This window comes from Oncorhynchus mykiss, chromosome 16, assembly GCF_057628025.1.
Source record: "Oncorhynchus mykiss isolate SJ-2025 chromosome 16, ASM5762802v1, whole genome shotgun sequence".
Taxonomy (NCBI): Eukaryota; Metazoa; Chordata; class Actinopteri; order Salmoniformes; family Salmonidae; genus Oncorhynchus; species Oncorhynchus mykiss.
This window is the reverse complement of record NC_143037.1, coordinates 35286291-35309663: the sequence shown is the minus strand read 5'-3', so window position 1 is coordinate 35309663 and position 23373 is coordinate 35286291. Positions and strand designations below refer to the sequence as shown.

General features: G+C 43.2%; 1 protein-coding gene across 3 annotated transcripts in view; it reads left to right on the top strand.

Moving 5' to 3' along the window:
* The first annotated feature begins 3155 nt into the window (after positions 1-3155).
* clcn6 (Cl-/H+ antiporter 6) overlaps positions 3156-23373 on the top strand; it is a 39548-nt gene continuing 19330 nt past the window's right edge. Inside the window, exons 1-13 of one of the 3 annotated variants that reach the window (XM_021565635.3) lie at positions 3156-3382; positions 14148-14429; positions 15265-15324; positions 15667-15732; positions 15967-16032; positions 16257-16323; positions 16483-16589; positions 19887-20013; positions 20264-20390; positions 20473-20605; positions 20722-20835; positions 20942-21108; positions 21310-21430. In XM_021565635.3, the coding sequence (XP_021421310.3) occupies positions 14355-14429; positions 15265-15324; positions 15667-15732; positions 15967-16032; positions 16257-16323; positions 16483-16589; positions 19887-20013; positions 20264-20390; positions 20473-20605; positions 20722-20835; positions 20942-21108; positions 21310-21430 (1230 nt within the window). In that variant the 5' untranslated portion in view covers positions 3156-3382; positions 14148-14354. Of the gene's footprint in view, positions 3383-14147; positions 14430-15264; positions 15325-15666; positions 15733-15966; positions 16033-16256; positions 16324-16482; positions 16590-19886; positions 20014-20263; positions 20391-20472; positions 20606-20721; positions 20836-20941; positions 21109-21309; positions 21431-23373 lie in introns of those variants that run through there. The other 2 variants (XM_090202579.1, XM_090202578.1) reach the window with 2 other exon arrangements.

Here is a 23373-nt window from a genome sequence, read left to right as displayed (position 1 = left end):
AATGGCCACCCCTGTCAGAACTACAGATCACAAAATGGCCGACCGCCAAATCTACAAGTCCCAGAAGCAAGGGGAACCCTCAGAAGGTGGAGCCGACACACAGATAAAGGGTCAAGAAAAACCAGGAAGAGAGAGAGAGAGTGCTGGAAGGATCTATGAACAATAGAGAAAGAGACAATAGAGATTGGCTGGATTTACCGTGTATGAGCTGGATTGTTTTGGATTTACCTGTTGGCGTTTGGACCTGGACCTATCGAGAACCCGATTCGTGTACCGAACCCTGCTATCCTTGACCTCGCCTACAGCCTGGGTGGACCAGGACGGAGAAACAAAACACAGGTACTGTCCTGTTCGAAAGAACTCTCATTCTTGGGTGATTTGGTGACAGTTTACCACTTAATTTGTGACAAACGCTCCTAACCTTGAAGAGGTTTGCCACACGTGGTGGAGGATGCGGGCATGGACTAACCATACAACTGGTTAGGTAGAAGGAAAAAAAAAAAGTGTTCAGTTAGCACTCCAAAGGGGAGTCAGGTTTTTTTTTTTGTGGCTTTGTTTGGTTAGGACAGTTTCTCAGGAAAATGAGTATGGAGGGAGCCATACAGGCCCTGTTACAAGCGGTGGCCGCCCAACAAGAGGCAACTAGAGCTCAACAAATAGCTCATCAGGATGCAATGCGAATGTATCAGGACACGTTACAGGTTCAGCACTGCACCAACCAGCTGCTCAGAGAAGAGCAAGAGAGAAACACCCGGGAGTTAAGAGAAGGCCTAAAGGGGCTAGCGGACCAAATTGGGGCTCAATTACCAGCTGCAAATACCCAGAGGCGGGCCAATCATTTTCTTCAAAAAAATGACAGCACAGGATGATGTGGAAGCATATCTTACCACCTTCGAAAGGACGGCAGAGAGGGAGAAGTGGCCGAAAGAAGAATGGGCAGGGCTTCTGGCACCATACCTGGCAGGGGATGCTCAAAAAGCATATTTCGACCTGGAGTTGAAAGATGCACAGGATTACGATAAACTATAGGGAGAGATCTTGACTAGACTGGGAGTGACCGATACCGTGAGGGCACACCGCTTCCACCAGTGGTCCTGCCGACCGGGACAACCCCCACGAACACAGATGTTCGACTTGATTCACCTGGCACAGAAATGGTTGCGACCAGAGACCCGGTCATCCGCAGAGATCGTCGAGACCATCGTACTCAACCAGTTTCAGTGAGGTCTACCCCAAGAAGTGAGACGATGGGTTGGCCAGAACGAGGTACTTTCCGCCGACCATCTCGTGGGCCTGGTTGAACGGTATTGTACGGCAGGAACAGCTGAGCAGGCACAGGAGGAAAGATTCCCGTTCCCCAGGCCTGGGCGAACCAGCGGACAGGGTAAGGCTGTCCCAACATATAGAGGGGGAAGAGAGCAGCGTGGGGCCATGAGGAAAGAATCAGAATCAGGCCGAGACACTAAGGAAAAAAACTGAAACCGGGACTGGGTGTCGAGGGGGTCTCCCCCCCGAACCCCTATTATCTGTTACAATTGTAATCAACCGGGACATATTGCAGCCTACTGCCCTATTAAAGAAGAGCCAATGCAATGTAACCTCGGTGAAAATGAAGATGATATACGGTATGCATGTCCTGTTGTAACCACTGTACTTGAAAGATCAAGAAACAAACATATGTGCAGGGTGAAGGTTGAAGGGAAAGAGGTTGAAGCACTGCTGGATTCCGGCAGTATGCTAACCCTGGTCGTTGCAAGCCTAGTGCCGAATCATAAACTGGATACAAGGATATCAGTGTTACATGCATTCATGGGGATACCCGTCTGTACCCCACGGCCTTAGTGAGCATACAAACAGAGGATGGTCTGCTGGATTATGAGGTCGGCGTGGTCCCAAAGATGCCATATGATGTAATATTGGGTAGAGACTTTCCTAACTTTGCGAAGTTAGGCCACAAGAATGGCATATTTGAGAAGCCAACAACCCTGACCAAGCAGGAAGAAGCATGGGGCCTTCAACCAAAGCCAAGAAAAGAGGTCTCCCAGGGGACAACATCACAGGTGCTAGTAGGGGAGGAGGAGGATGAAGTGGCAAACCTCGCTGATAACGAACAGCCCGGTACTAGTGGGGCTGGGATCAATCTGAATCCAGAGGACGACGATCCAGAACCAGCAGACCTGGCAGGGTCCTTGACTAATTTCGGGACGGCCCAAAACCAGGATCCAACCCTGCAGCAAGCCAGAGCAGATGTGCAGGTCGTAGATGGTACTCCCATAAATGTTGGGATGATGCCTAATAGTTTTCCTCACTTCATCATGAAAAAGGGTTTGGTGTACAGAGTCTCGAAAATAGGGGTTGATGTGGTGGAACAGTTGTTGGTTCCCACTCGGTACCGGAGGACAGTACTGGATCTAGCTCATGGGCACATTCTGGGTGGACACCTTGGTATCGATAAAACCCGAGACTGGATTGTAAGGAGGTTTTACTGGCCAGGAATTCAAGCTGAAGTGGCTCGGCATTGTGGAGAGTGCCCGGAGTGCCAGTTAACAGCTCCCCGACCAGCTGTTAGAAGCCCGTTAGTGCCACTCCCCATAATCAAAACGCCATTTGAGAGGATAGCGATGGATTTAGTGGGCCCACTACCCAAATCCGCCAGAGGGCACCAATACATTCTGGTCATTCTAGATTATGCCACTCACTACCCAGAAGCCATTCCCCTTCGGACGATGGCTTCCAAAAATATCGCAAAGGAATTAGTGCTCTTGTTCACCAGGGTAGGGGTTCCAAAGGAGATCCTTACCGACCAGGGGACCCCCTTTATGTCCCGCCTTATGGCGGACCTTTGTAAACTGTGGCAGGTGAAACAGTTGAGGACATCGGTTTACCATCCTCAGACGGACGGGCTGGTTGAGAGATTCAACCGAACCCTGAAGTCAATGCTCAGGATGGTAATCGATAAGGATGGGATAAACTGGGATTGCATGTTGCTGTATCTGATGTTTGCCATTAGAGAGGTTCCTCAAGCCTCGCTGGGGTTTTCTCCCTTTGAGCTGGTATATGGGAGGCATCCCCGGGGAATCTTAGACATCGCCCGGGAAAGTCCCAGAAGCAAGGGGAACCCTCAGAAGGTGGAGCCGACACACAGATAAAGGGTCAAGAAAAACCAGGAAGAGAGAGAGAGAGTGCTGGAAGGATCTATGAACAATAGAGAAACAAACAATAGAGATTGGCTGGATTTACCGTGTATGAGCTGGATTGTTTTGGATTTACCTGTTGGCGTTTGGACCTGGAACTACCGAGAACCCGATTCGTGTACCGAACCCTGCTATCCTTGACCTCGCCTACAGCCTGGGTGGACCAGGACGGAGAAACAAAAACACAGGTACTGTCCTGTTCGAAAGAACTCTCATTCTTGGGTGATTTGGTGACAGTTTACCACTTAATTTGTGACAAACGCTCCTAACCTTGAAGAGGTTTGCCACAATACATTAACCTCTTCAATTAAAATAAATTAACATTATCATATAGAATGATATAACGAACAAAATAAAATTAGAAGCAGATTTTTGAACTAAGTATACATACCAACTAGAAAATAATCAGCTGTAAAAGTAGAAATGGAAAACAAAATGGTAATGAAAAGGCCTGATGGTGGCGCTAGAGGAAAGGTCAAGGGGTCACCAAATCAATAGGTTTCTTCCACTTGCGGTCTTGATTGTGCACAACAAATGTTATGGCAATCCAGCCAGTACTTTGAGATTTATCTTGTTCTCAGTCTGTTCTCAGTCTTGTTCTCAGCCTGTGGGCATCATGTGTGTAGTGATCCAATATCCACAGCCATGCCATTTAACAGTTATCACTGGCCCTTGCTCAGCCTTACTCACCAAGAGCCCAGCGCTGAGCCTTGCTAATTCACTGATCAAGTCTTTGAAGTTCAGCTTCCTAGCTAACTGATTTTCAATGGATAGCATGGAAAGACTGCAAAGCCTGTCCTGTGACATAGTGAACCTCAAATAGTTCATCAGTTTTAGCTCACTGAAAGCTCCCTCGCCACCAGCAACAGTCACAGGCAGTGTGCAAAATATACGTAAAGCAACTCAAATTCTTTGCAGCTGCATCTTACAAATTGCATTCAGGAGACCAAGAGGGAATAAGTTAGGGGGGAAAGGGGCAGTATATACAGTGTTCAGGTGTCATTTACAGTGAAACTCAGGTGTAAGATCTCTGGAATACTTCATGATCAGTGGTTGGCACACAGTGGGGACTTTATCCTCACTAATCTGCCCAACTTTCAGAACAGCAGAAAATTCTGATACAGTTTTTGCAGTGGTGTGGAACCTAGTGTCCAGGTCACTTATGATGTTGTCCATAGCAGTAACAAAAACACTGTTCCGAAACACCGTTGCTGCACTGTCCTGAGCTGTCTCCTCTTGAGAGGTCTCATCATCGAATCTCTTCCTTTTCCTCTGGCGGCTGAGTTCCTTGCTAAATTGAGGTGCAACATCCATTTGCGTAGTAATCAGTGTTGCCTCAGACAGGAGAGACTCCCATCCATCTCTAAGAGCCTGCATCTCTTCCTTTAAGGCTCTGATATTGGCTGCCTCTGTGTCAAGTGAGATTTTTTTCTGACTGGAGAATCACATTCCTGTCCTCAATGCATTGCAGTGGCTGCAATTGTGCCAACTGAAATGTCATTCAACACAATGCTGCTCACCTCCTTTTTCAGTTGGGAGTAGGGCTGGTTGAGGAGTATGGGGATGGGGAGACAGGGCTGGTTCAGTGGTATGGTGATGGGAAGACAGGGCTGGTTCAGGGGTATGGGGAGACAGGGCTGGTTCAGGGGGATTGGGAGACTGGGCTGCTGAGCCTGAAGCTGCATCTGTTGGGCCTGGCACCAGGCAGGGGCAGGGACAACTGATTCAGTATTAGCTTGCTAAAAGTTTGCCTGCATTGATTAAATGTCGGCTAAAAGAGGAGCTAAATGTAATCACTCAGAATATTATTTGAAGATATCAAGTAAATCATTTTAGTGGAGCAAAGGTAGCCTATATAACTATGGACTAAGCTAACAGGTTAGTTCCCACCACTCACGGACTACACCCACCTTCTTTTGTGAAAAATTGTGTGACAGCTTTCTTTTATCTCTCCTGTCTTTCTTTTCATTTTTGGAAGCCAGATTTGTCTTTAGGAAGCTGAGACATGATGCTCCACCGGCACTCCTCACTCGCAATTCACTGCTAGCAAGTAACGCCTGGTTTGGGGCCAGGACCGAACCATTTCATGTAAATATTATATTACTGATGATAGGTTAATAATTTAATATTGAAAACAATGTACCTAATGTTCTAATAATATTTCAGGGACCCTGTCAGTCACAGGCCCCTAGAATCGTCCCCCCCTGCACATCTACAGGGGTGGTGGTTTTGCTCGAGTTCTTAGTAGTTCTGCTTGGCATGTTGTCAGAAACTTTTGAGAAATAGCCGACATGACTCACTGCAGGGTAATTTATTTCAAAATTCAAAAGTCAACCGCACACCTGAGCTATCTTTGTTGCAGGTGCATGGTAACAGTTGAATAAGATGAGAAAAAAATAAGAAACACCGCTCTTGCTAGTATCACTGCTCTTTATTAAACGTTACGTATCGGCCTCAAGGCCTTCGTCAGAGTTTTGTGAGTGTTTTTGATTTGCACCCATACATTACTCCACCCTCGTCAGTTTAATGCTTCGAATGGGGTTGGAGTGTAAGGACAACAAGCATGTGTTACCAAATATAACAAGGTGCATTTCATAAGTATTCTGATCATTCTAATAAAGTGTTTATATAAAACGTATTAAACAAGACTCTGTGAAACCACAATGAGGACATCGACCTATCAAATAAGTTTCCATAAATCATTGGGTACAGTACAAGAAAAAACATCAGAGTAGTCTGAAGTAGCAGCATTAACTCATGTTCACATGATAATGTCTAGAGGGTGAAAATTCAAAAACCTTCTCTTTTGCCCAGTTCATTATTTATATCCCCTCCCCAGTCTGATATATTGACTTTCTCTATACCACAAAATCTAAAGGTAGAAATATCATTGACATGTACTGCGACTGGATAATCCCTGTCTTTCTCCTGGGTGAACTTTTATGTTTACTAATTCTCTGTTTGAGAGAACGAGAGGTTTTGCCTACATAACACAGCCCACGTGGACATTTCATCGTGTAGATAACATGTGTGGTGGAGACGTAATAATGTAATTTATTTGGAACCGTTTTCCTGCATGTGGGCGTGTCAATAGTCTAGGTGATGTGGGTAAGGCGGAGTCAGGCGCAGGACACAGATGAGTAATAATCGTAACTTTACTCAATAAACAATCTTCCATCAAGGAGAACAACATTCTAGAGCAAATAAACAAGACCATGATGGAACCAGAGGGTTAAATAGGGAATAAATTATAACGTAATGGAAACCAGGTGTGTCCAATCAAGATCAAACAAAAGGAAAAAGGAATGTAGATTGGTGGAGACTAGAAAGCCGGTGACGTCGACCGCCAAACGCCGAAGTTGTGACAGGGCGGCAGAAATATTCATGCTTTATCATATTGTTGCACTGTGTGCAACCTCTACAATTATATTTATATTTACCCGCACACGTGCCTAGTTCCATTCGGAAGAGGGCAGAAAGCCTGGCTTATTTTGTGGCTGGCATGGACCAACGTGTAAATTGGGACCTCTCCTATATACAACATGTGGTGGATTCTTAAATTCAGCTGGCAGAGCTGGGTCCGATGTTTAAAACATGCCAGTGTTTCTTTTAAGCATCTCCCACTTTGCGCGAGTTCAAAGTATATGTGGTGGTGAACATTACAGATTGTTCTTTAGCTCTAGTGAGTCTTTTTTGTAGCAGTTCATCTTGTGTTTTCCCCAATGCCAAATTTAGAGCTTCATCCACACATTGTGGAGATTAGCCTCTTCTTGGAAACCTATTGCGCATCTCCGCTGGAAGTCCTCTTTTAAATGGCTCAGGGTGGAAGCTGTCCCTCAGTAATAGAGTATTTCTGTCCGTTTCTTTTCTATGCAGAGTTGTAAACAGGGTTCCATTTGATTTCTCGAAGTGCAGCGTAATGGGCACGTTGTGTCACATTCCATAGTGAATTTGAGATTGGGGTCAATGTCATTGAGTAATGCCATAAAGTCAGACAGTTCTTTTCCCGTGCCTCCCCATATGCAAAAAATGGCGATACCACTTCAGGATTTTATAAAAAAATAGATTTTCATTGTTAACAAAAAGTTCTTCAAAATGACCCACATAAAGGTTAGCATAGCTTGGAGCGAATGTGGAGTCCATTGACGTTCCATTCGTTTGGCTTTAGAATTCACTGAAGTAGTTAATATTCATCCAGCTGTAGAATAAATTTTTTTGGTGGGTATTTGTTAGTATGTAGGTCTCTCTAATAGTGAGCTAGGACTGCCAGTCCCATAAATGGGAAATGCTGGCATATTGACTCTCGACATCTAATGTGACCAAAATACAGTCTTCTGTTAATCCTGTTATTGGTGAAATCTTATTTATGAAATGTATAGTCTTTAACGTATGAGGGCAATGCTTGCACATTGAGATTTAATCAAATACAAAGTTTGACAATGGCTCTAGCATTGACCCTATTCCTGCAACCACAGGTGTGCCTGGATAATTGCCTTGTGTTTTAGGTTTGTGTAATTTTGTCAAAATTTACAGGCATGGATGTATAACACATTTGCAGCAAAGGTATTTACATTCAGGTTTTGAGAAGGTTAATTCAAACTTGTTGACCCCCCCCCCCGTTCAGCTCAAACCGTGGCGCAGGCAATGCAAACATATTTTTAGAAATATTTAACCTCCACACATTAACAAGTCCAATAGCTCAAATGAAAGATAAACACCTTGTTCATCTACCCAGCATGTCAGATTTTTTAAATGTTTTACGGCGATAACACACCACATATTTATATTAGACCACCACCGAAACGAAGACAAGAGGCAGCCATTTTGTCCCAGAAAATATAAAATTATAAAAGCAGGATTAAAAAATAAATCATTCACTAACCTTTTGAAAATCTTCATCAGATGACAGTAATAGGACATGTTACACAGTACATTTTTTTTATTTCAATAATATGCCATTTATATCCATAAATGTCAATTTACATTGAATTCATGTTCAGAAAATACTCAAAAATGTCCGCAGAAAATATAGGTAGCGCGGCAAGATAACGTAAATGGACATCATAAACTTTGACTAAATATACATGTTCTACATATAGTTAGAAAGATACACTGCTTCTTAATGCAATCGCTTTGTTACATTTATTTTTAACGTTACAGAAATCGCTCACTATTCAATATTCTGAGACGGCGCTCAGATATAAGCTATATTTCTCCGCTATGTTGGAGTCAACAGAAACACAGATTTCAGCATAAATATTCCCTTACCTTTGATGGTCTTCGTTCAGAATGTACTGGAAGGGTTCATACTTACCCAAAACATCGTTTGGTTTCAAGTCTTGTGTCTTTGTATTAGCTACTGCTAACAATATCAGCTGAAATGCACCCAAAATGTCCTCTGGTCCGGAAAAGTTGCGCATCAAAACTTCAAAATTACATATTATATGTCGACTAAACAGGTCAAACTAAGTGCAGAATCAAGCTTTAGGATGTTCTAAACATACAAAACAATTTTCAATTCAACCGGTCATTCTTAGCTCTCCCCCGGAGTGCTGGAACAAAGGAATGGCTGGGACCAATTCACATTTACAAATAAATAAAATGAGAAAAATAAATTGGATGGGTATAATTTGTATGTATAATAGTGTTCATAATTACTAAATCGGGTACAGTTGTATACATGTATTTAAAATTGCATGAGCCGCTTCTGGGAATTCTGGTACAATGCCGGCAAAGACGGCTGAATTCCGGTAGAAGGAAACTGCCGATGTTCTTGGGATGATTCCGGGTGGAGTGTCACCAGCAAAGCACCCCCACACCAGAACACCACCTCTATACCTTACGGTGAGAAATACACATGCGGAGATCATCCGTTCACCCACACCGTGTCTCACAAAGACATGGCGGTTGGAACCAAAAATCTACAATTTGGACTCCAGACCAAAGGACAAATTTCCACCGGTCTAATGTCCATTGCTCATGTTTCTTGGCCCAAGCAAGTCTCTTCTTATTGGTGTCCTTTAGTAGTGGTTTCTTTGCAGCAATTCAACCACAAAGGACTGATTCACACAGTCTCCTCTGAACATTTGATGTTGAGATGTGTCTGTTACTTGAACTCTGTGAACCATTTATTTTGGATGCAATTTCTGAGGCTGGTAATTCTAATGAACTTATCCTCTGCAGCAGAGTTAAGTCTGGGTCTTCCATTCCTGTGGTGGTTGTAATGACTGGGCGGTGAGTCAGAAGCAGGTGCAACGTTTTAATAAAATAACAACACAAAGCACACGCCACTAGCATAAGGCAGTATGCAGATACACAAGAACAACACCAACTAGTGAGTGAACATGGGAGAGTGACAAAGGGGAGGAGATTAAGGTAACGGAGTCCAGGTGTGAATCATAATGATTAACAGGTGTGAATCATAATGATTAACAGGCCCGGTGGTTAGTACTCTGGCGACGTAATAAGCAGACGTGATAGCTGTCCTCCTGAGAGCCAGTTTTATCATCGCGCTTGATGGATTTTGAGACTGCACTTGAAGAAACTTTAAAAGTTCTTGAAATGTTCTGTATTGACTGACCATGTCTTAAAGTAATGATGGACTGTAATTTCTCTTTGCTTATTTGAGCTGTTCTTGCCATAATATGGACTTGGTCTTTTACTAAAATAGGGCCATCTTCTGTATACCCTCCCTACCTTGTCACAACACAACTGATTGGCTCAAACGTATTAAGAAGGAAAGAAATTCCACAAATAAACTTTTAAGAAGGCACACCTGTTAATTGAAATGCATTCCAGGTGACTATCTGATGAAACTGGTTGAGAGAATGCCATGAGTGTAAAAAGCTGCCATCAAGGCAAAGGGTGGCTATTTGAAAAATCTCAAATGTAAAATATATTTTGATTTGTTTAACACTTTTTGGTTACTACATGATTCCATGTGTTATTTCAGTGTTGTCTTCACTATTATTCTACAATGTAAAAAAAATTGTAAAAATAAAGAAAAACCCTTGAATGAGTCGGTGTACCAACACTTTTGACCAGTATTGTAGGTGTTCATGCTCTCTTGAGAACCTTGATGATCTCAAAATGGAGTCAGACGGTAGTGGTAAGCACCCTGAGGTTGAGCTAGTCAACAGTTGTAGTGGAGACTTCCAATGTTTGCTCTGAGAATCCTACCAGAGATGATTTTGTACAACAAGTGGGACACAATCATGAAGTGGAACGACATTTATTGGATATTTCAAACTTTTTTAACAAATCAAAAACTGAAAAATTGGCCGTGCAAAATTATTCAGCCCCTTTACTTTCAGTGCAGGAAACTCTCTCCAGAAGTTCAGTGAGGATCTCTGAATGATCCAATGTTGACCTAAATGACTAATGATGATAAATACAATCCACCTGTGTGTAATCAAGTCTCCGTATAAATGCACCTGCACTGTGATAGTCTCAGAAGTCCGTTAAAAGCGCAGAGAGCATCATGAAGAACAAGGAACACACCAGGCAGGTCCGAGATACTGTTGTGAAGAAGTTTAAAGCCGGATTTGGATAGAAAAAGATTTCCCAAGCTTTAAACATCCCAAGGAGCACTGTGCAAGCGATAATATTGAAATGGAAGGAGTATCAGACCACTGCAAATCTACCAAGACCTGGCCGTCCCTCTAAACTTTCAGCTCATACAAGGAGAAGACTGATCAGAGATGCAGCCAAGAGGCCCATGATCACTCTGGATGAACTGCAGAGATCTACAGCTGAGGTGGGAGACTCTGTCCATAGGACAACAATCAGTCGTATATTGCACAAATCTGGCCTTTATGGAAGAGTGGCAAGAAGAAAGCCATTTCTTAAAGATATCCATAAAAAGTGTCGTTTAAAGTTTGCCACAAGCCACCTGGGAGACACACCATGTGGAAGAAGGTGCTCTGGTCAGATGAAACCAAAATTGAACTTTTTGGCAACAATGCAAAACGTTATGTTTGGCGTAAAAGCAACACAGCTGAACACACCATCCCCACTGTCAAACATGGTGGTGGCAGCATCATGGTTTGGGCCTGGTTTTCTTCAGCAGGGACAGGGAAGATGGTTAAAATTGATGGGAAGATGGATGGAGCCAAATACAGGACCATTCTGGAAGAAAACCTGATGGAGTCTGCAAAAGACCTGAGACTGGGACGGAGATTTGTCTTCCAACAAGACAATGATCCAAAACATAAAGCAAAATCTACAATGGAATGGTTCAAAAATAAACATATCCAGGTGTTAGAATGGCCAAGTCAAAGTCCAGACCTGAATCCAATCGAGAATCTGTGGAAAGAACTGAAAACTGCTGTTCACAAATACTCTCCATCCAACCTCACTGAGCTCGAGCTGTTTTGCAAGGAGGAATGGGAAAAAATGTCAGTCTCTCGATGTGCAAAACTGATAGACATATCCCAAGCGACTTACAGCTGTAATCGCAGCAAAAGGTGGCGCTACAAAGTATTAACTTTAACCCAATTTTTCAGTTTTTGATTTGTTAAAAAAGTTTGAAATATCCAATAAATGTCGTTCCACTTCATGATGGTGTCCCACTTGTTGTTGATTCTTCACAAAAAAATACAGTTTTATATCTTTATGTTTGAAGCCTGAAATGTGGCAAAAGGTCGCAAAGTTCAAGGGGGCCGAATACTTTCGCAAGGCACTGTAAATTTGTGTCATGCTGCTCTGTGCTTTGCTCTCCGCTAAAAGGGGAGATCAGTGGGGTAGCATTGAGTGTATAGGTGAATCAAATGAAAAGGAATGTTCCTAGTGTTTGTGGCGCCTGCTGTTTGTTGAGACGTACAGTATACCTAGTGGCAATGGTGATACTGAGAATACTCTGTCTATCTTGTTGCGCTTTCACACAGAGTTTCTTCCCGATAAGGTCAGGTTGTAATTACTATTCTGTGAGGGCCTATGTTCCGAACAAGCTTTGGTTCTTTACGTGCCAGGGATTCAGACATGTTGCAACAGTGTGTAGAAGGGAGATCCCACGATGTGACAAATGTGCAGGAGGCCATAGTCAGAGGGAGTGTACATTTGGGATACAGAAAGCACTGTGTCAACTGGGGGGATGCCCATGCAGCTGGGGATCCGAAGTAAAGAGAGAGAGATTGCCAGAGTTCGAGTGGGGCAAAAAAAGTTTCCTATGCTTAGGCATTGAAGCGAGCTGAGGAAAGCCTAGGGGTGAGTGAGTGGACTGGGAGTCCCCCAGTGAGTAGGCCTGAAGAGAGGATGAGTTTCAGTAAGGTTAGATTTTTTTGCGTTGATGGAGTGGAAATCAGACTAGATAAATGTGGTAGTTCCAGCAGCAGAGAAATATTTGGGTGTGAGATATTTTAATGCAGAATATCTACAGGAAGTTTAGAGAGAAGGGGTTCCATCCTTCCAGGCCGACAGCCTGGTGTAGGATTGTGTGGTGGGTTTTTAGGGATAGTGTATAGGTGCATGGTTAGATGGTGCTGCAATTTAGGTTTTTACCATTCCCCTTTTCACTTTATTTTTTTGTTTTGTCACATTGTGGAATGCACATTCCCAACTGAGAAAGTCAGCAATATGCCAAAAAGTGTCTATTCTGCCAGAAATTCACAGGAAGAAGTAGATTGGCTTGATAGTGGCATTGACCATGTTGGTTGGCTAGAAAACCTTGACATTAGACATCGTTCACTTTTGGGAACTGGTCTCTCAGCCTGGTCTCATAGACTTGACGTAACATAGTAAACGTAAATCCGGTACATTCAAATTAGTATGATATGTTACGTTCGGTATGGTTACATTAGACAGATGGTTACTTGTTTGGGGTGGATAGGTGGGCGTATAATGCGATTGTCTAGCAACCCAACGAGTTTGAACCTCATCACGGACAACTTTTGCATTTGAGCTAATTAGCAACTTTAACTACTTATTACTTTGCAACTACTTAGCATGTTAGCTAACCCTTCCCCTAACTATTTTAGTTAACTCTTTAACCTAATTCCTAAACTTAACCCTAACCTCTAACCCCTAACCTAGTTAACGTTAGCCACCTAGCTATAATTCGTAACACACACTTTTTTTAACCTTTATTTAACTAGGCAAGTCAGTTAAGAACAAATTCTTATTTAAATGACGGCCTAGGAACAGCCTTGTTCAGGGGCAGAACGATAGATTTTTACCTTGTCAGCTCAGGGATTCAATCTTGCAACTTTTTGGTTACTAGTCCAATGCGCTAACCACTAGGCCATCATATATTTGGCAAATTTTTTAACATACAAATTGAATTTGGAATTTGTAACATACCATACGAAATTAGTGACTAACATTCAGAAATTAATACATACCATACAAAACATCCTAAATGGAATCGCAGATTTACATACAGACTAATACAAAATATTCTGAGACCAGGTTGGGTAGCTAGCTATCTTTACATTTTAGCAGAAGCTATTATACAGAGCGATTTACAGTATTAAATCCATACATTTTAATACTGGTCCCCCTTAGGAATCAAACCCACAACCCTGGCACGCATCACAATCCTTGCACTTTGAAACCAATGTATAGCACCGTTGACCTGGCAAAATGGTTGAAATTAGTGGGCGTGTTCCACAATGCAAGCGACTGCCAACTGACTGATATACAATTCACTTTCCATCATAAATAACTAACTCACATTATTATTTGTAGATCAGTCAGTCACAATTTACCCATGAAACATTACGATTTTGATCATCCGGTCAGTTTATAGAAGCTCGAGCTGGGTAAACTTAAACTTAACACAGTCAGTGCGATAAGTTTGAAGGCGAATGCATGCACATTATTTGTGCTGTACTATTATAACTGGGTTTTGTAATCTTGTTGTTATTTTTTTATTGAGAATAATAAGTATCACACATGCGTAAATTACACGCAGTTTTGATACGTTTCCGTAAATGACCGCTTCTTTGTTCGTCACAGCTTATTGGCCGTGTTCGAGAGCATCAAAACGACTGCATGCGGCTGCCGACTGAATGATCTACAAATCACCCTGCATCATAAATAGTGACTCATTATGATTTGTAGATCAGTCAGGCAGTCACAGTTTACCCATGATGCATTGCGGTTGCGATCCTCTCGAACACGGCCATTGTGGGAAGTGGTGGTGCTGAAGAGGCAACAACGAAGATGGCGTGCTGTGGGAATTGCTTATGTTGTCACTGCTGCTGCAGGGATGAAGATACACGAACACCCGAGGAACTGGTGAGAGAGAATCTGTATAATGTCTTATAATGTGTAGAATTGCCTCAATGTGCAATATATTGTGTGTGAGTTTTCCAAGGAAAACTGAGCCCATGTCCTGACTTCACCCTGGCTGGAGAAAGCTCCACCCTGTTCTGTTGTGTGGATATCTCTCAGTGCTATCTTAGGTAGCTAACTATGTTGCACAATAGCTTGATAAATAAATATTGAGTTTGACTATGTTACAGAATATAGCTGTCAGTAACATTATAGGCTAAATAAATGTTTTGGGGTAATGTGTTCTGTGAGTCAAACTAAACAACATGACACCTAGCTGACAGTGCTGAGCAACTATGCTAACTAGTAGCCACTGGCAATACGCTAGGAAATTTTATAACTAACCCTCCATGTTTTATCTGTGACTCAAGCTTGATGCTTGCTAAGCACGACCGATGCCATGTATTTATGCATGATGTGCATTGTTTAATAGAGGCCCTTGTCAAACACCCTATCGGACTGTTTGACAAGGGGGCATTCATTGTCGAGGAAGGGTATGGTTAAATAAAGGTTACATTTGAAAGAGAGCAACGTTAGCATCTAGCTATTTGTTTCCCTCCGGCTATTCACAGCCTTGCATGACTCAGGAAGAAACCTCAGCCAACAGCTTGCTCTTTTGTTGGGGTTATTGTGTGGCATATAGTACTAGGTGTAGTAAGTGCCAGCTATCTTTTCATGATGACTGGGAAGGTGCACTACACTGCATAACCTTATTTGTCAGGCTGAGAGTAGTTTCGTGTCATTGTTTTGTTATTCTTCATGCACAATGATGGCAGTGTCACATTCTTCTAATTTCCAGACTATTCTTGGGGAAACTCAAGATGAAGAGGATGAGATCCTTCCAAGGAAAGATTATGAGGTGATGAAATCCCTTTGAAGCAGATCAAGATGTTGGCCTAACTCCATATGAATGAAGGGAAAATAGACACACCCAAATGAGCATCAGTGTAGCTCTTGACTAGCCTGGTTGCCAGTCTGTTTCAGCTTTTTTTGCCAACTCCTTATGGAATTGTCATGTCAATATAAGGACTGACAATGACAATGGAGTAGGCAAGAGCACAAAATAAAATGGGACCAGACTACCTCTTGACCACGTCTGTTACCTGAGTATCATTGAAATCTTTCTCGTCAGAAAAGTAAACTACAGATTGAATTCAATTAAACACACACTGACTCAATGGTTCTCTCTATATTTTGGCAGAGCCTGGATTATGACAGGTGCATCAATGAACCATATGTTGAAGTTCTGGAGGAGATGAACAACAAGGTATACTAAGAAATTAATTGTGGCATTGGTATTGTGATAAATAAGCCTACATTTTGAGTTAGTTACAAAGTCGTTACTAAGTCATTAAGTATGTGGTTAGACTACCAATTACACTAGAATGCCTTTATTTTCAGAAGCTGTAAAAAAAACTACTTTTCATTTCCACAAACTGCATATTGCAATTGTGTTGTTTTCCTATCTCTTCTAACATGGGTTCTTCTATCACGTTATTAGAGAGCCAAAAAGTATGAAGCTGTGAGGTGGATGCTGGTGTTTGCCATTGGAGTTTCAGTAGGCCTGGTAAGTGCAATCATGTTCTATGCTGGATGAAGAATCAGACATTCTGATTTTTGGTTGGCTTACATACCGGTATGTTAGCAACAAACAATGGACCTCTGTACATTCTCTGGAAATAATGTATGACGACGATATGGATGATGCGCAGGTGCTTCTGACAAATGTCTGCATGCTTTGAAAATAAACTGCATATTAAACTCTTATTAACACCATTCTCTTTCTTTCAGGTGGGTGTTTTTGTGGACTTTTTTGTACGCCTTTTCACTCAGCTCAAATTCAACTTGGTGGGAAAATGTATCTTTTTTTGAAGATGGACTATTTCACTCAAAAGTCAATGCCTAATTCATAATGTCTTTCTGATGTTGAATATTTGCAAATCAACATATTGTATCAGTTGAGAGCTTTGAGGTGTTGTGTGGCAGACAATGCTTTTCCTTAGCCAGTGTGTGCTAGCTGTGGAGGAGTGCAGCGAGAAAGGCTGCCTGGCTCTTTCGCTTCTTGAGCTACTGGCCTTCAATATGATGTTCATCTTCATCGCCAGTGTGTTGGTCCTCATTGAGGTAAAGACGCTCTACACAAATACCTAACGTGTCCTTACATGCTATTGTTATGCTATACATTAGTAAGATGGCGCCGACCGACATGGCAGCTCTGCTTCTAGCTCGTAAGCAACTTTGCAGTTTAATTTTTTCACGTGTTTTTTCGGACATTATTAGCCCATAATGTTTTTTTGTGTTACATATAGCCGGAAATAACTTTTTGATATCAGAGCGGTGGTAAATCGCCAGCATTACGACCAGGAATACGACTTTCCCGAATTGGATCATTTGCTTGTACCCCCCCAGGGTAATTTAACTTATCCCAGAGGCTGCTCCAAGTCGTCGCCGGTCGGAGAAGAGGTATTCACACCATCCACCACTTCCGAGGTTATTACTCGCTAATGTTCAATCTCTGGACAATAAAGTAGACGAGCTCAGGGCGAGGATCTCCTTCCAGAAAGACATCAGGGACTTTAACATACTCTGTTTCACGGAATCAAGGCTTTCTCGGGATATACTGTCCCCGTCTATACAGCCAGCTGGGTTCTCAGTTCATCGCGCAGACAGGAATAAAAATAACTCTCTGGGAAGAAGAAAGGTGGGGGTGTATGTTTCATGATTAACTACACAAGGTGTGATTGTGATAATGTACAGAAACTCAAGTCCTTTAATTCACCCGACCTAGAATACCTCACAATTTAATGCCGGCCCTATTACCTCCCAGGAGAATTTTCTTCGGTTGTAGTTACAGCCGTGTATATTCCCCCTTAAGCCAATACCTCGAAGGCCCTCAAGGAACTACACTGGACTTTATGCAAACCACATATCCTGAGGCCGCATTTTATTGTAGCTGGGGATTTTAACAAAGCAAATTTGAGGAAAATTCTACCGAAGTTCTATCAACACATTGACTGTAGTACTCGCTTAGAGAAAACACTAGATCACTGCTTTTTGCCTTTTCGAAATGCTTACAAGGCCCTCCCCCGCTCTCAGATCACGACTCCATTTTTCTCCTCCTTTCCTATAGGCAGAAACTCAAACAGGAAGTACCCGTGCTAAGGTCTATTCAAAGCTGGTCTGACCAATCGGAATCCATGCTTCAACATTGTTTTGATCACGTGGACTGGGACATGTTCAGGTTAGCCTCTGAGAATAACATTGACGCTTAAACGGACACCGTGACTGAGTTCTTTAGGAAGTATATAGGGGATGTTGTCCCCACGGTGACTATTAAAACCTTCCCTAACCAGAAACCGTGGATAGATGGCACATTTGCGCAAAACTAAAGCGTGAACCACCGCATTTAACCATGGCGAGGTGACTGGGAATATGGCTGAATATAAACAGTGTCGTTATGCCCTCCGTAAGACAATCAAACAGGCAAAATGTCAGTACAGAGACAAAGTGGAGTCGCAATTCAACGGCTCAGACACGAGACGTATGTGGAAGGGTCTACAGACAATCGCGGATTATAAACGGAAAACCAGCCACGTCACGGACACCGATGTGTTGCTCCTGGACACCGACGTCTTGCTGCCCGCTTTATGGATAACACACTCCCAAGTACTGTGGGCTCTTCTCTGTGGCCGACGTGAGTAAGACATTTAAGTGTATCAATTCTCGCAAGGCATCCTCTAGCCGCGTACTCAGAGCATGCGCAGGCCAGCTGGCTGGAGTGTTTACAGACATATTCAATCTCTCCCTATCCCAGTCTGCTGTCCCCTCTTACTTCAAGATGTCCACCATTATTCCTGTACCCAAGAAAGCAAAGGTAACTGAACTAAATGACTATCGCCCTGGAGCACTCACTTCTGTCATCTAGAAGTGCTTTGAGAGCCTAGTTAAGGATCATATCACCTCTTCTTCACCTTGACACCCTAGACCATTACAATTTGCTTACCACCCCTATAGATTCACAGACGATGCCATCACACTGCCCTATCCCATCTGGACGAGGAATACCTACGTCAGAATGCTGTTCATTGACTATAGCTCAGCCTTCAACACCATAGTGCCCTCCAAGCTCATCATTAAGCTTGGGGCCCTGGGTCTGAACCCCGCCCTGTGCAACTGGGTCCTGGACATCCTGACAGGCCACCCCCAGGTGTTGAAGGTAGGAAACAACACTTCCACTTTGCTGATCCTCAACACAGGGATCCAGGGCCTCAGCCCCCTCCTGTACTCTGTTCATCCATGACTGCGAGGCCATGCACGCCTCCAACTAAATCATCAAGTTTGCAGATGACACAACAGTAGTAGGCCTGATTACCAACAATGACGGGACAGCCTACAGGGAGGAGGTGAGGGTCCTGGCGGAGTGGTGCCAGGAAATAACCTCAATGTCAACAAAATGAAGGAGCTTATCGTGGACTAAAGGAAACAGCTGAGGGAGCACCCCACTATCCACATCGACGGGACCACAGTGGAGAAGTTGGAAAGCTTCAAGTTCCTCGTCGTACACATCACTGACAATCTGAATTGCTCCACCCACACAGACAGTGTGGTGAAGAACGGCAACTGCACCGCCCGCAACCGCAGGGCTCTCCAGAGGGAGGTACGGTCAGCACCCGATGTCACAGGAAGGCGAAAAAGATCATCAAGGACATCAACCATGCATCAAAGCTGGGACAGAGAGACTAAAAAACAGCTTCTCTCTCAAGGCCATCAGACTGTTAAGTAGCCATCACAGCTACATGGAATCACTGTCCACTCTAATAATGGAACACTAGTTACTTGAATAATGTTTACATACTACTTTACTCATCTCATATGTATATACTGTATTCTATTCTACTGTATTTAGTCAATGCCACTAATACATTGATTGTCCTAATATTTCTTAATTCCATTAATCTACTTTTAGATTTGTGTATTGATGTGAATTGTTAGATACTACTGCACTGTTGGAGCTAGGAACACAAACATTTCACTACACCTGCAATAACATCTGCTAAATATGTGTATGGGATCAATACATTTTATTTTATTTTTAAAGTCAACTCCTGATAAATGCAGTAGCTTAGGATTGTCCTGATACCGTGTAGTTATCAGATCAATTAAAAAGGGATATTGCACTTCAACAGAGTTTGCTCTTATCTGAAGTGTACTTGTCAGGAGTCTACTGTACTGTACTGCCTGCATGCCTGCCTGTACTGAACATGCTCATAATCCCTTTGACAATACTCATTATCAAAACCTCTTTTTAATTATTTTTTTTATACCTGTTGGGCAGTTATTTAGGTTTTCTTTGCTTGTCTGGTGGTATCATATCAGAATTGTCCCAACTCCTTCTGATTGTCCCTTTCCTGTGTTCTTTAGCCTGTAGCTGCAGGCTCGGGAATCCCTGAGATCAAGAGCTACCTGAACGGAGTAAAGATACCTGGAATAGTCCGGCTACGGACTTTCGTCTGCAAGGCTATCGGAGTCCTCTTTACCGTATCCGGAGGTACTACAAAATAGATGGCACAAGGTCATATTCACTAGGCACCAAACGGAAGACAACTGAAACAGAAAGGGACTACCTGAACATGTCCAATAGAAACAGTAGTTATTTAGCTTTTTCAAAACATTTTGCTACAGTGTGCACTAATGAATACGACCCCTGACTTTCCAACAGATGCAAACATTATAGCATTTAACTAAAAGGAATCCAATGGCAAAGCGTCTGTTCCGCCTTTAAGTGTTTGATCCCTCAGGTCTGTTTGTGGGGAAGGAGGGTCCAATGATCCACAGTGGAGCCATCGTGGGAGCCGGACTCCCTCAGTTTCAGAGCATCACTTTCAAGAAGATCAACTTTGACTTCCCCTACTTCCGCAGTGACCGGTACAGTAGCATACTCTGTAAAGTGCTAATAGTGCAGTTGTTCATCATTATAAATTACATCTCTGCTTAATCTTGATTTCAGGGACAAGAGGGACTTTGTGTCGGCGGGGACGGCGGCTGGGGTGGCGGCTGCGTTTGGGGCACCAATAGGGGGCACCCTCTTCAGCTTGGAGGAGGGCTCCTCGTTCTGGAACCAGGCGCTCACCTGGAAAGTGGTAGGTCAAAGGTCACAGACAGAGACGCATGCAAACACACACACACACAGGCTATTTTTCTGTCATTGTCAGTCAGCCTGGTCTGAAGTACCACTCTCTTCCTGTCTACCCCCCAGCTCTTCTGCTCCATGTCTGCTACGTTCACCCTCAACTTCTTCCGCTCGGGGATCAACTACAACAAATGGGGCTCGTTCCAGCTGCCTGGCCTGCTCAACTTTGGAGAGTTCAAGGTACAAGCACACGTTCATGTTGTGGAGGTGTGCAGATAGTGTGTGCATATAATGGTTTGGCAACTTGAATTCCATGTCTCCATGGGTGTCCATCCCTCTTCCACAGTGTTCAGACGGGGATAAGAAGTGCCACCTGTGGACGGCGGTTGACCTGGCCTTCTTTGTCCTGATGGGGGTGGCGGGAGGGCTGCTGGGGGCCTTCTTTAACTGTATCAACAAGAGGCTGGCCAAGTACCGCATGAGACACGTCCACCCCAAGGCCAAGTTTGTCAGGTACCTGCTCGGAGTGATATGTACATATACACTTAATTGTAGTGACAGTTGCATTGCTGCAATGCTTTGTTACAAATGCAACTTTTGTTTTTCAAATGATCAATATATTTAACTTCCCCATCTGAGTGGAAAGGCATATTTCTCAAAGGGGTTACAGTGATTTGTGTTTCATGTCATGTTCTTTGTCTGGTCCCTGGGAAGGGTTCTAGAGAGTCTGCTGGTTGCCATGGTGACCACGGTGGTGATCTTTGTGGCATCCATGACATTGGGTGAATGTCGTGACTTGGCCTCCACAATCACCAACAACAACACGACAGCTCTGGTACGTTTGGCAGAGCTCAACTTTATAAAAAAGTGAAGCATATAAAAATAAGATAACAGCTGTAAAACAACGTTATAATCATCCTAAAACAAGCACTAAAAGCATATTGAAACATAACGAGACCATAAAACTACATGCAGTGGGGCAAAAAAGTATTTAGTCAGCCACCAATTGTGCAAGTTCTCCCACTTAAAAAGACGAGAGAGGCCTGTAAATTTCATCATAGGTACACTTCAACTATGACAGACAAAATGAGGGGGAAAAATCCATAAAATCACATTGTAGGATTTTTAATGAATTTATTTGCAAATGATGGTGGAAAATAAGTATTTGGTCAATAACAAAAGTTTATCTCAATACTTTGTTATATACCCTTTGTTGGCAATGACAGAGGTCAAACGTTTTCTGTAAGTCTTCACAAGGTTTTCACACACTGTTGCTGGTATTTTGGCCCATTCCTCCATGCAGATCTCCTCTAGAGCAGTGATGTTTTGGGGCTGTTGCTGGGCAACACGGACTTTCAACTCCCTCCAAAGATTTTCTATGGGGTTGAGATCTGGAGACTGGCCAGGCCACTCCAGGACCTTGAAATGCTTCTTACGAAGTCACTCCTTCGTTGCCCGGGCGGTGTGTTTGGGATCATTGTCATGCTGAAAGACCCAGCCACGTTTCATCTTCAATGCCCTTGCTGATGGAAGGAGGTTTTCACTCAAAATCCCACGATACATGGCCCCATTCATTCTTCCCTTTACACGGATCAGTCGTCCTGGTCCCTTTGCAGAAAAACAGCCCCAAAGCATGATGTTTCCACCCCCATGCTTCACAGTAGGTATGGTGTTCTTTGGATGCAACTCAGCATTCTTTGTCCTCCAAACACGAGAAGTTGAGTTTTTACCAAAAAGTTATATTTTGGTTTCATCTGACCATATGACATTCTCCCAATCTTCTTCTGGATCATCCAAATGCTCTCTAGCAAACTTCAGACGGGCCTGGACATGTACTGGCTTAAGCAGGGGGACACGTCTGGCACTGCAGGATTTGAGTCCCTGGCGGCATAGTGTGTTACTGATGGTAGGCTTTGTTACTTTGGTCCCAGCTCTCTGCAGGTCATTCACTAGGTCCCCCCGTGTGGTTCTGGGATCATTTTGACCCCACGGGGTGAGATCTTGCGTGGAGCCCCAGATCGAGAGAGATTATCTGTGGTCTTGTATGTCTTCCATTTCCTAATAATTGCTCCCACAGTTGATTTCTTCAAACCAAGCTGCTTACCTATTGCAGGTTCAGTCTTCCCAGCCTGGTGCAGGTCTACAATTTTGTTTCTGGTGTCCTTTGACAGCTCTTTGGTCTTGGCCATAGTGGAGTTTGGAGTGTGACTGTTTGAGGTTGTGGACAGGTGTCTTTTATACTGATAACAAGTTCAAACAGGTGCCATTAATACAGGTAACGAGTGGAGGACAGAGGAGCCTCTTAAAGAAGACGTTACAGGTCTGTGAGAGCCAGAAATCTTGCTTGTTTGTAGGTGACCAAATACTTATTTTCCACCATAATTTGCAAATAAATTCATTAAAAATCCTACAATGTGATTTTCTGGATTTTTTTCTCTCATTTTGTCTGTCATAGTTGAAGTGTACCTATGATGAAAATTACAGGCCTCTCATCTTTTTAAGTGGGAGAACTTGCACAATTGGTGGCTGACTAAATACTTTTTTGCCCCACTGTATTCATACAACAACCATCCTTAAAACGTTTATTGGTGTTTTCTGTTGCCTCTCTGACCTCAGATTGGCCGACTGAGTTGAATGAAGTGAAATGGCATTGATCCCAACCGTGCTAGTGTTCAGGAGGGTGCAACGATGAAGAACATTCAGATAGAAGTGTATTGTATAGAACCGATATGATGGTCTGTCATGTAGATTAGGGAATCCAGATAGAAATGAATGAGT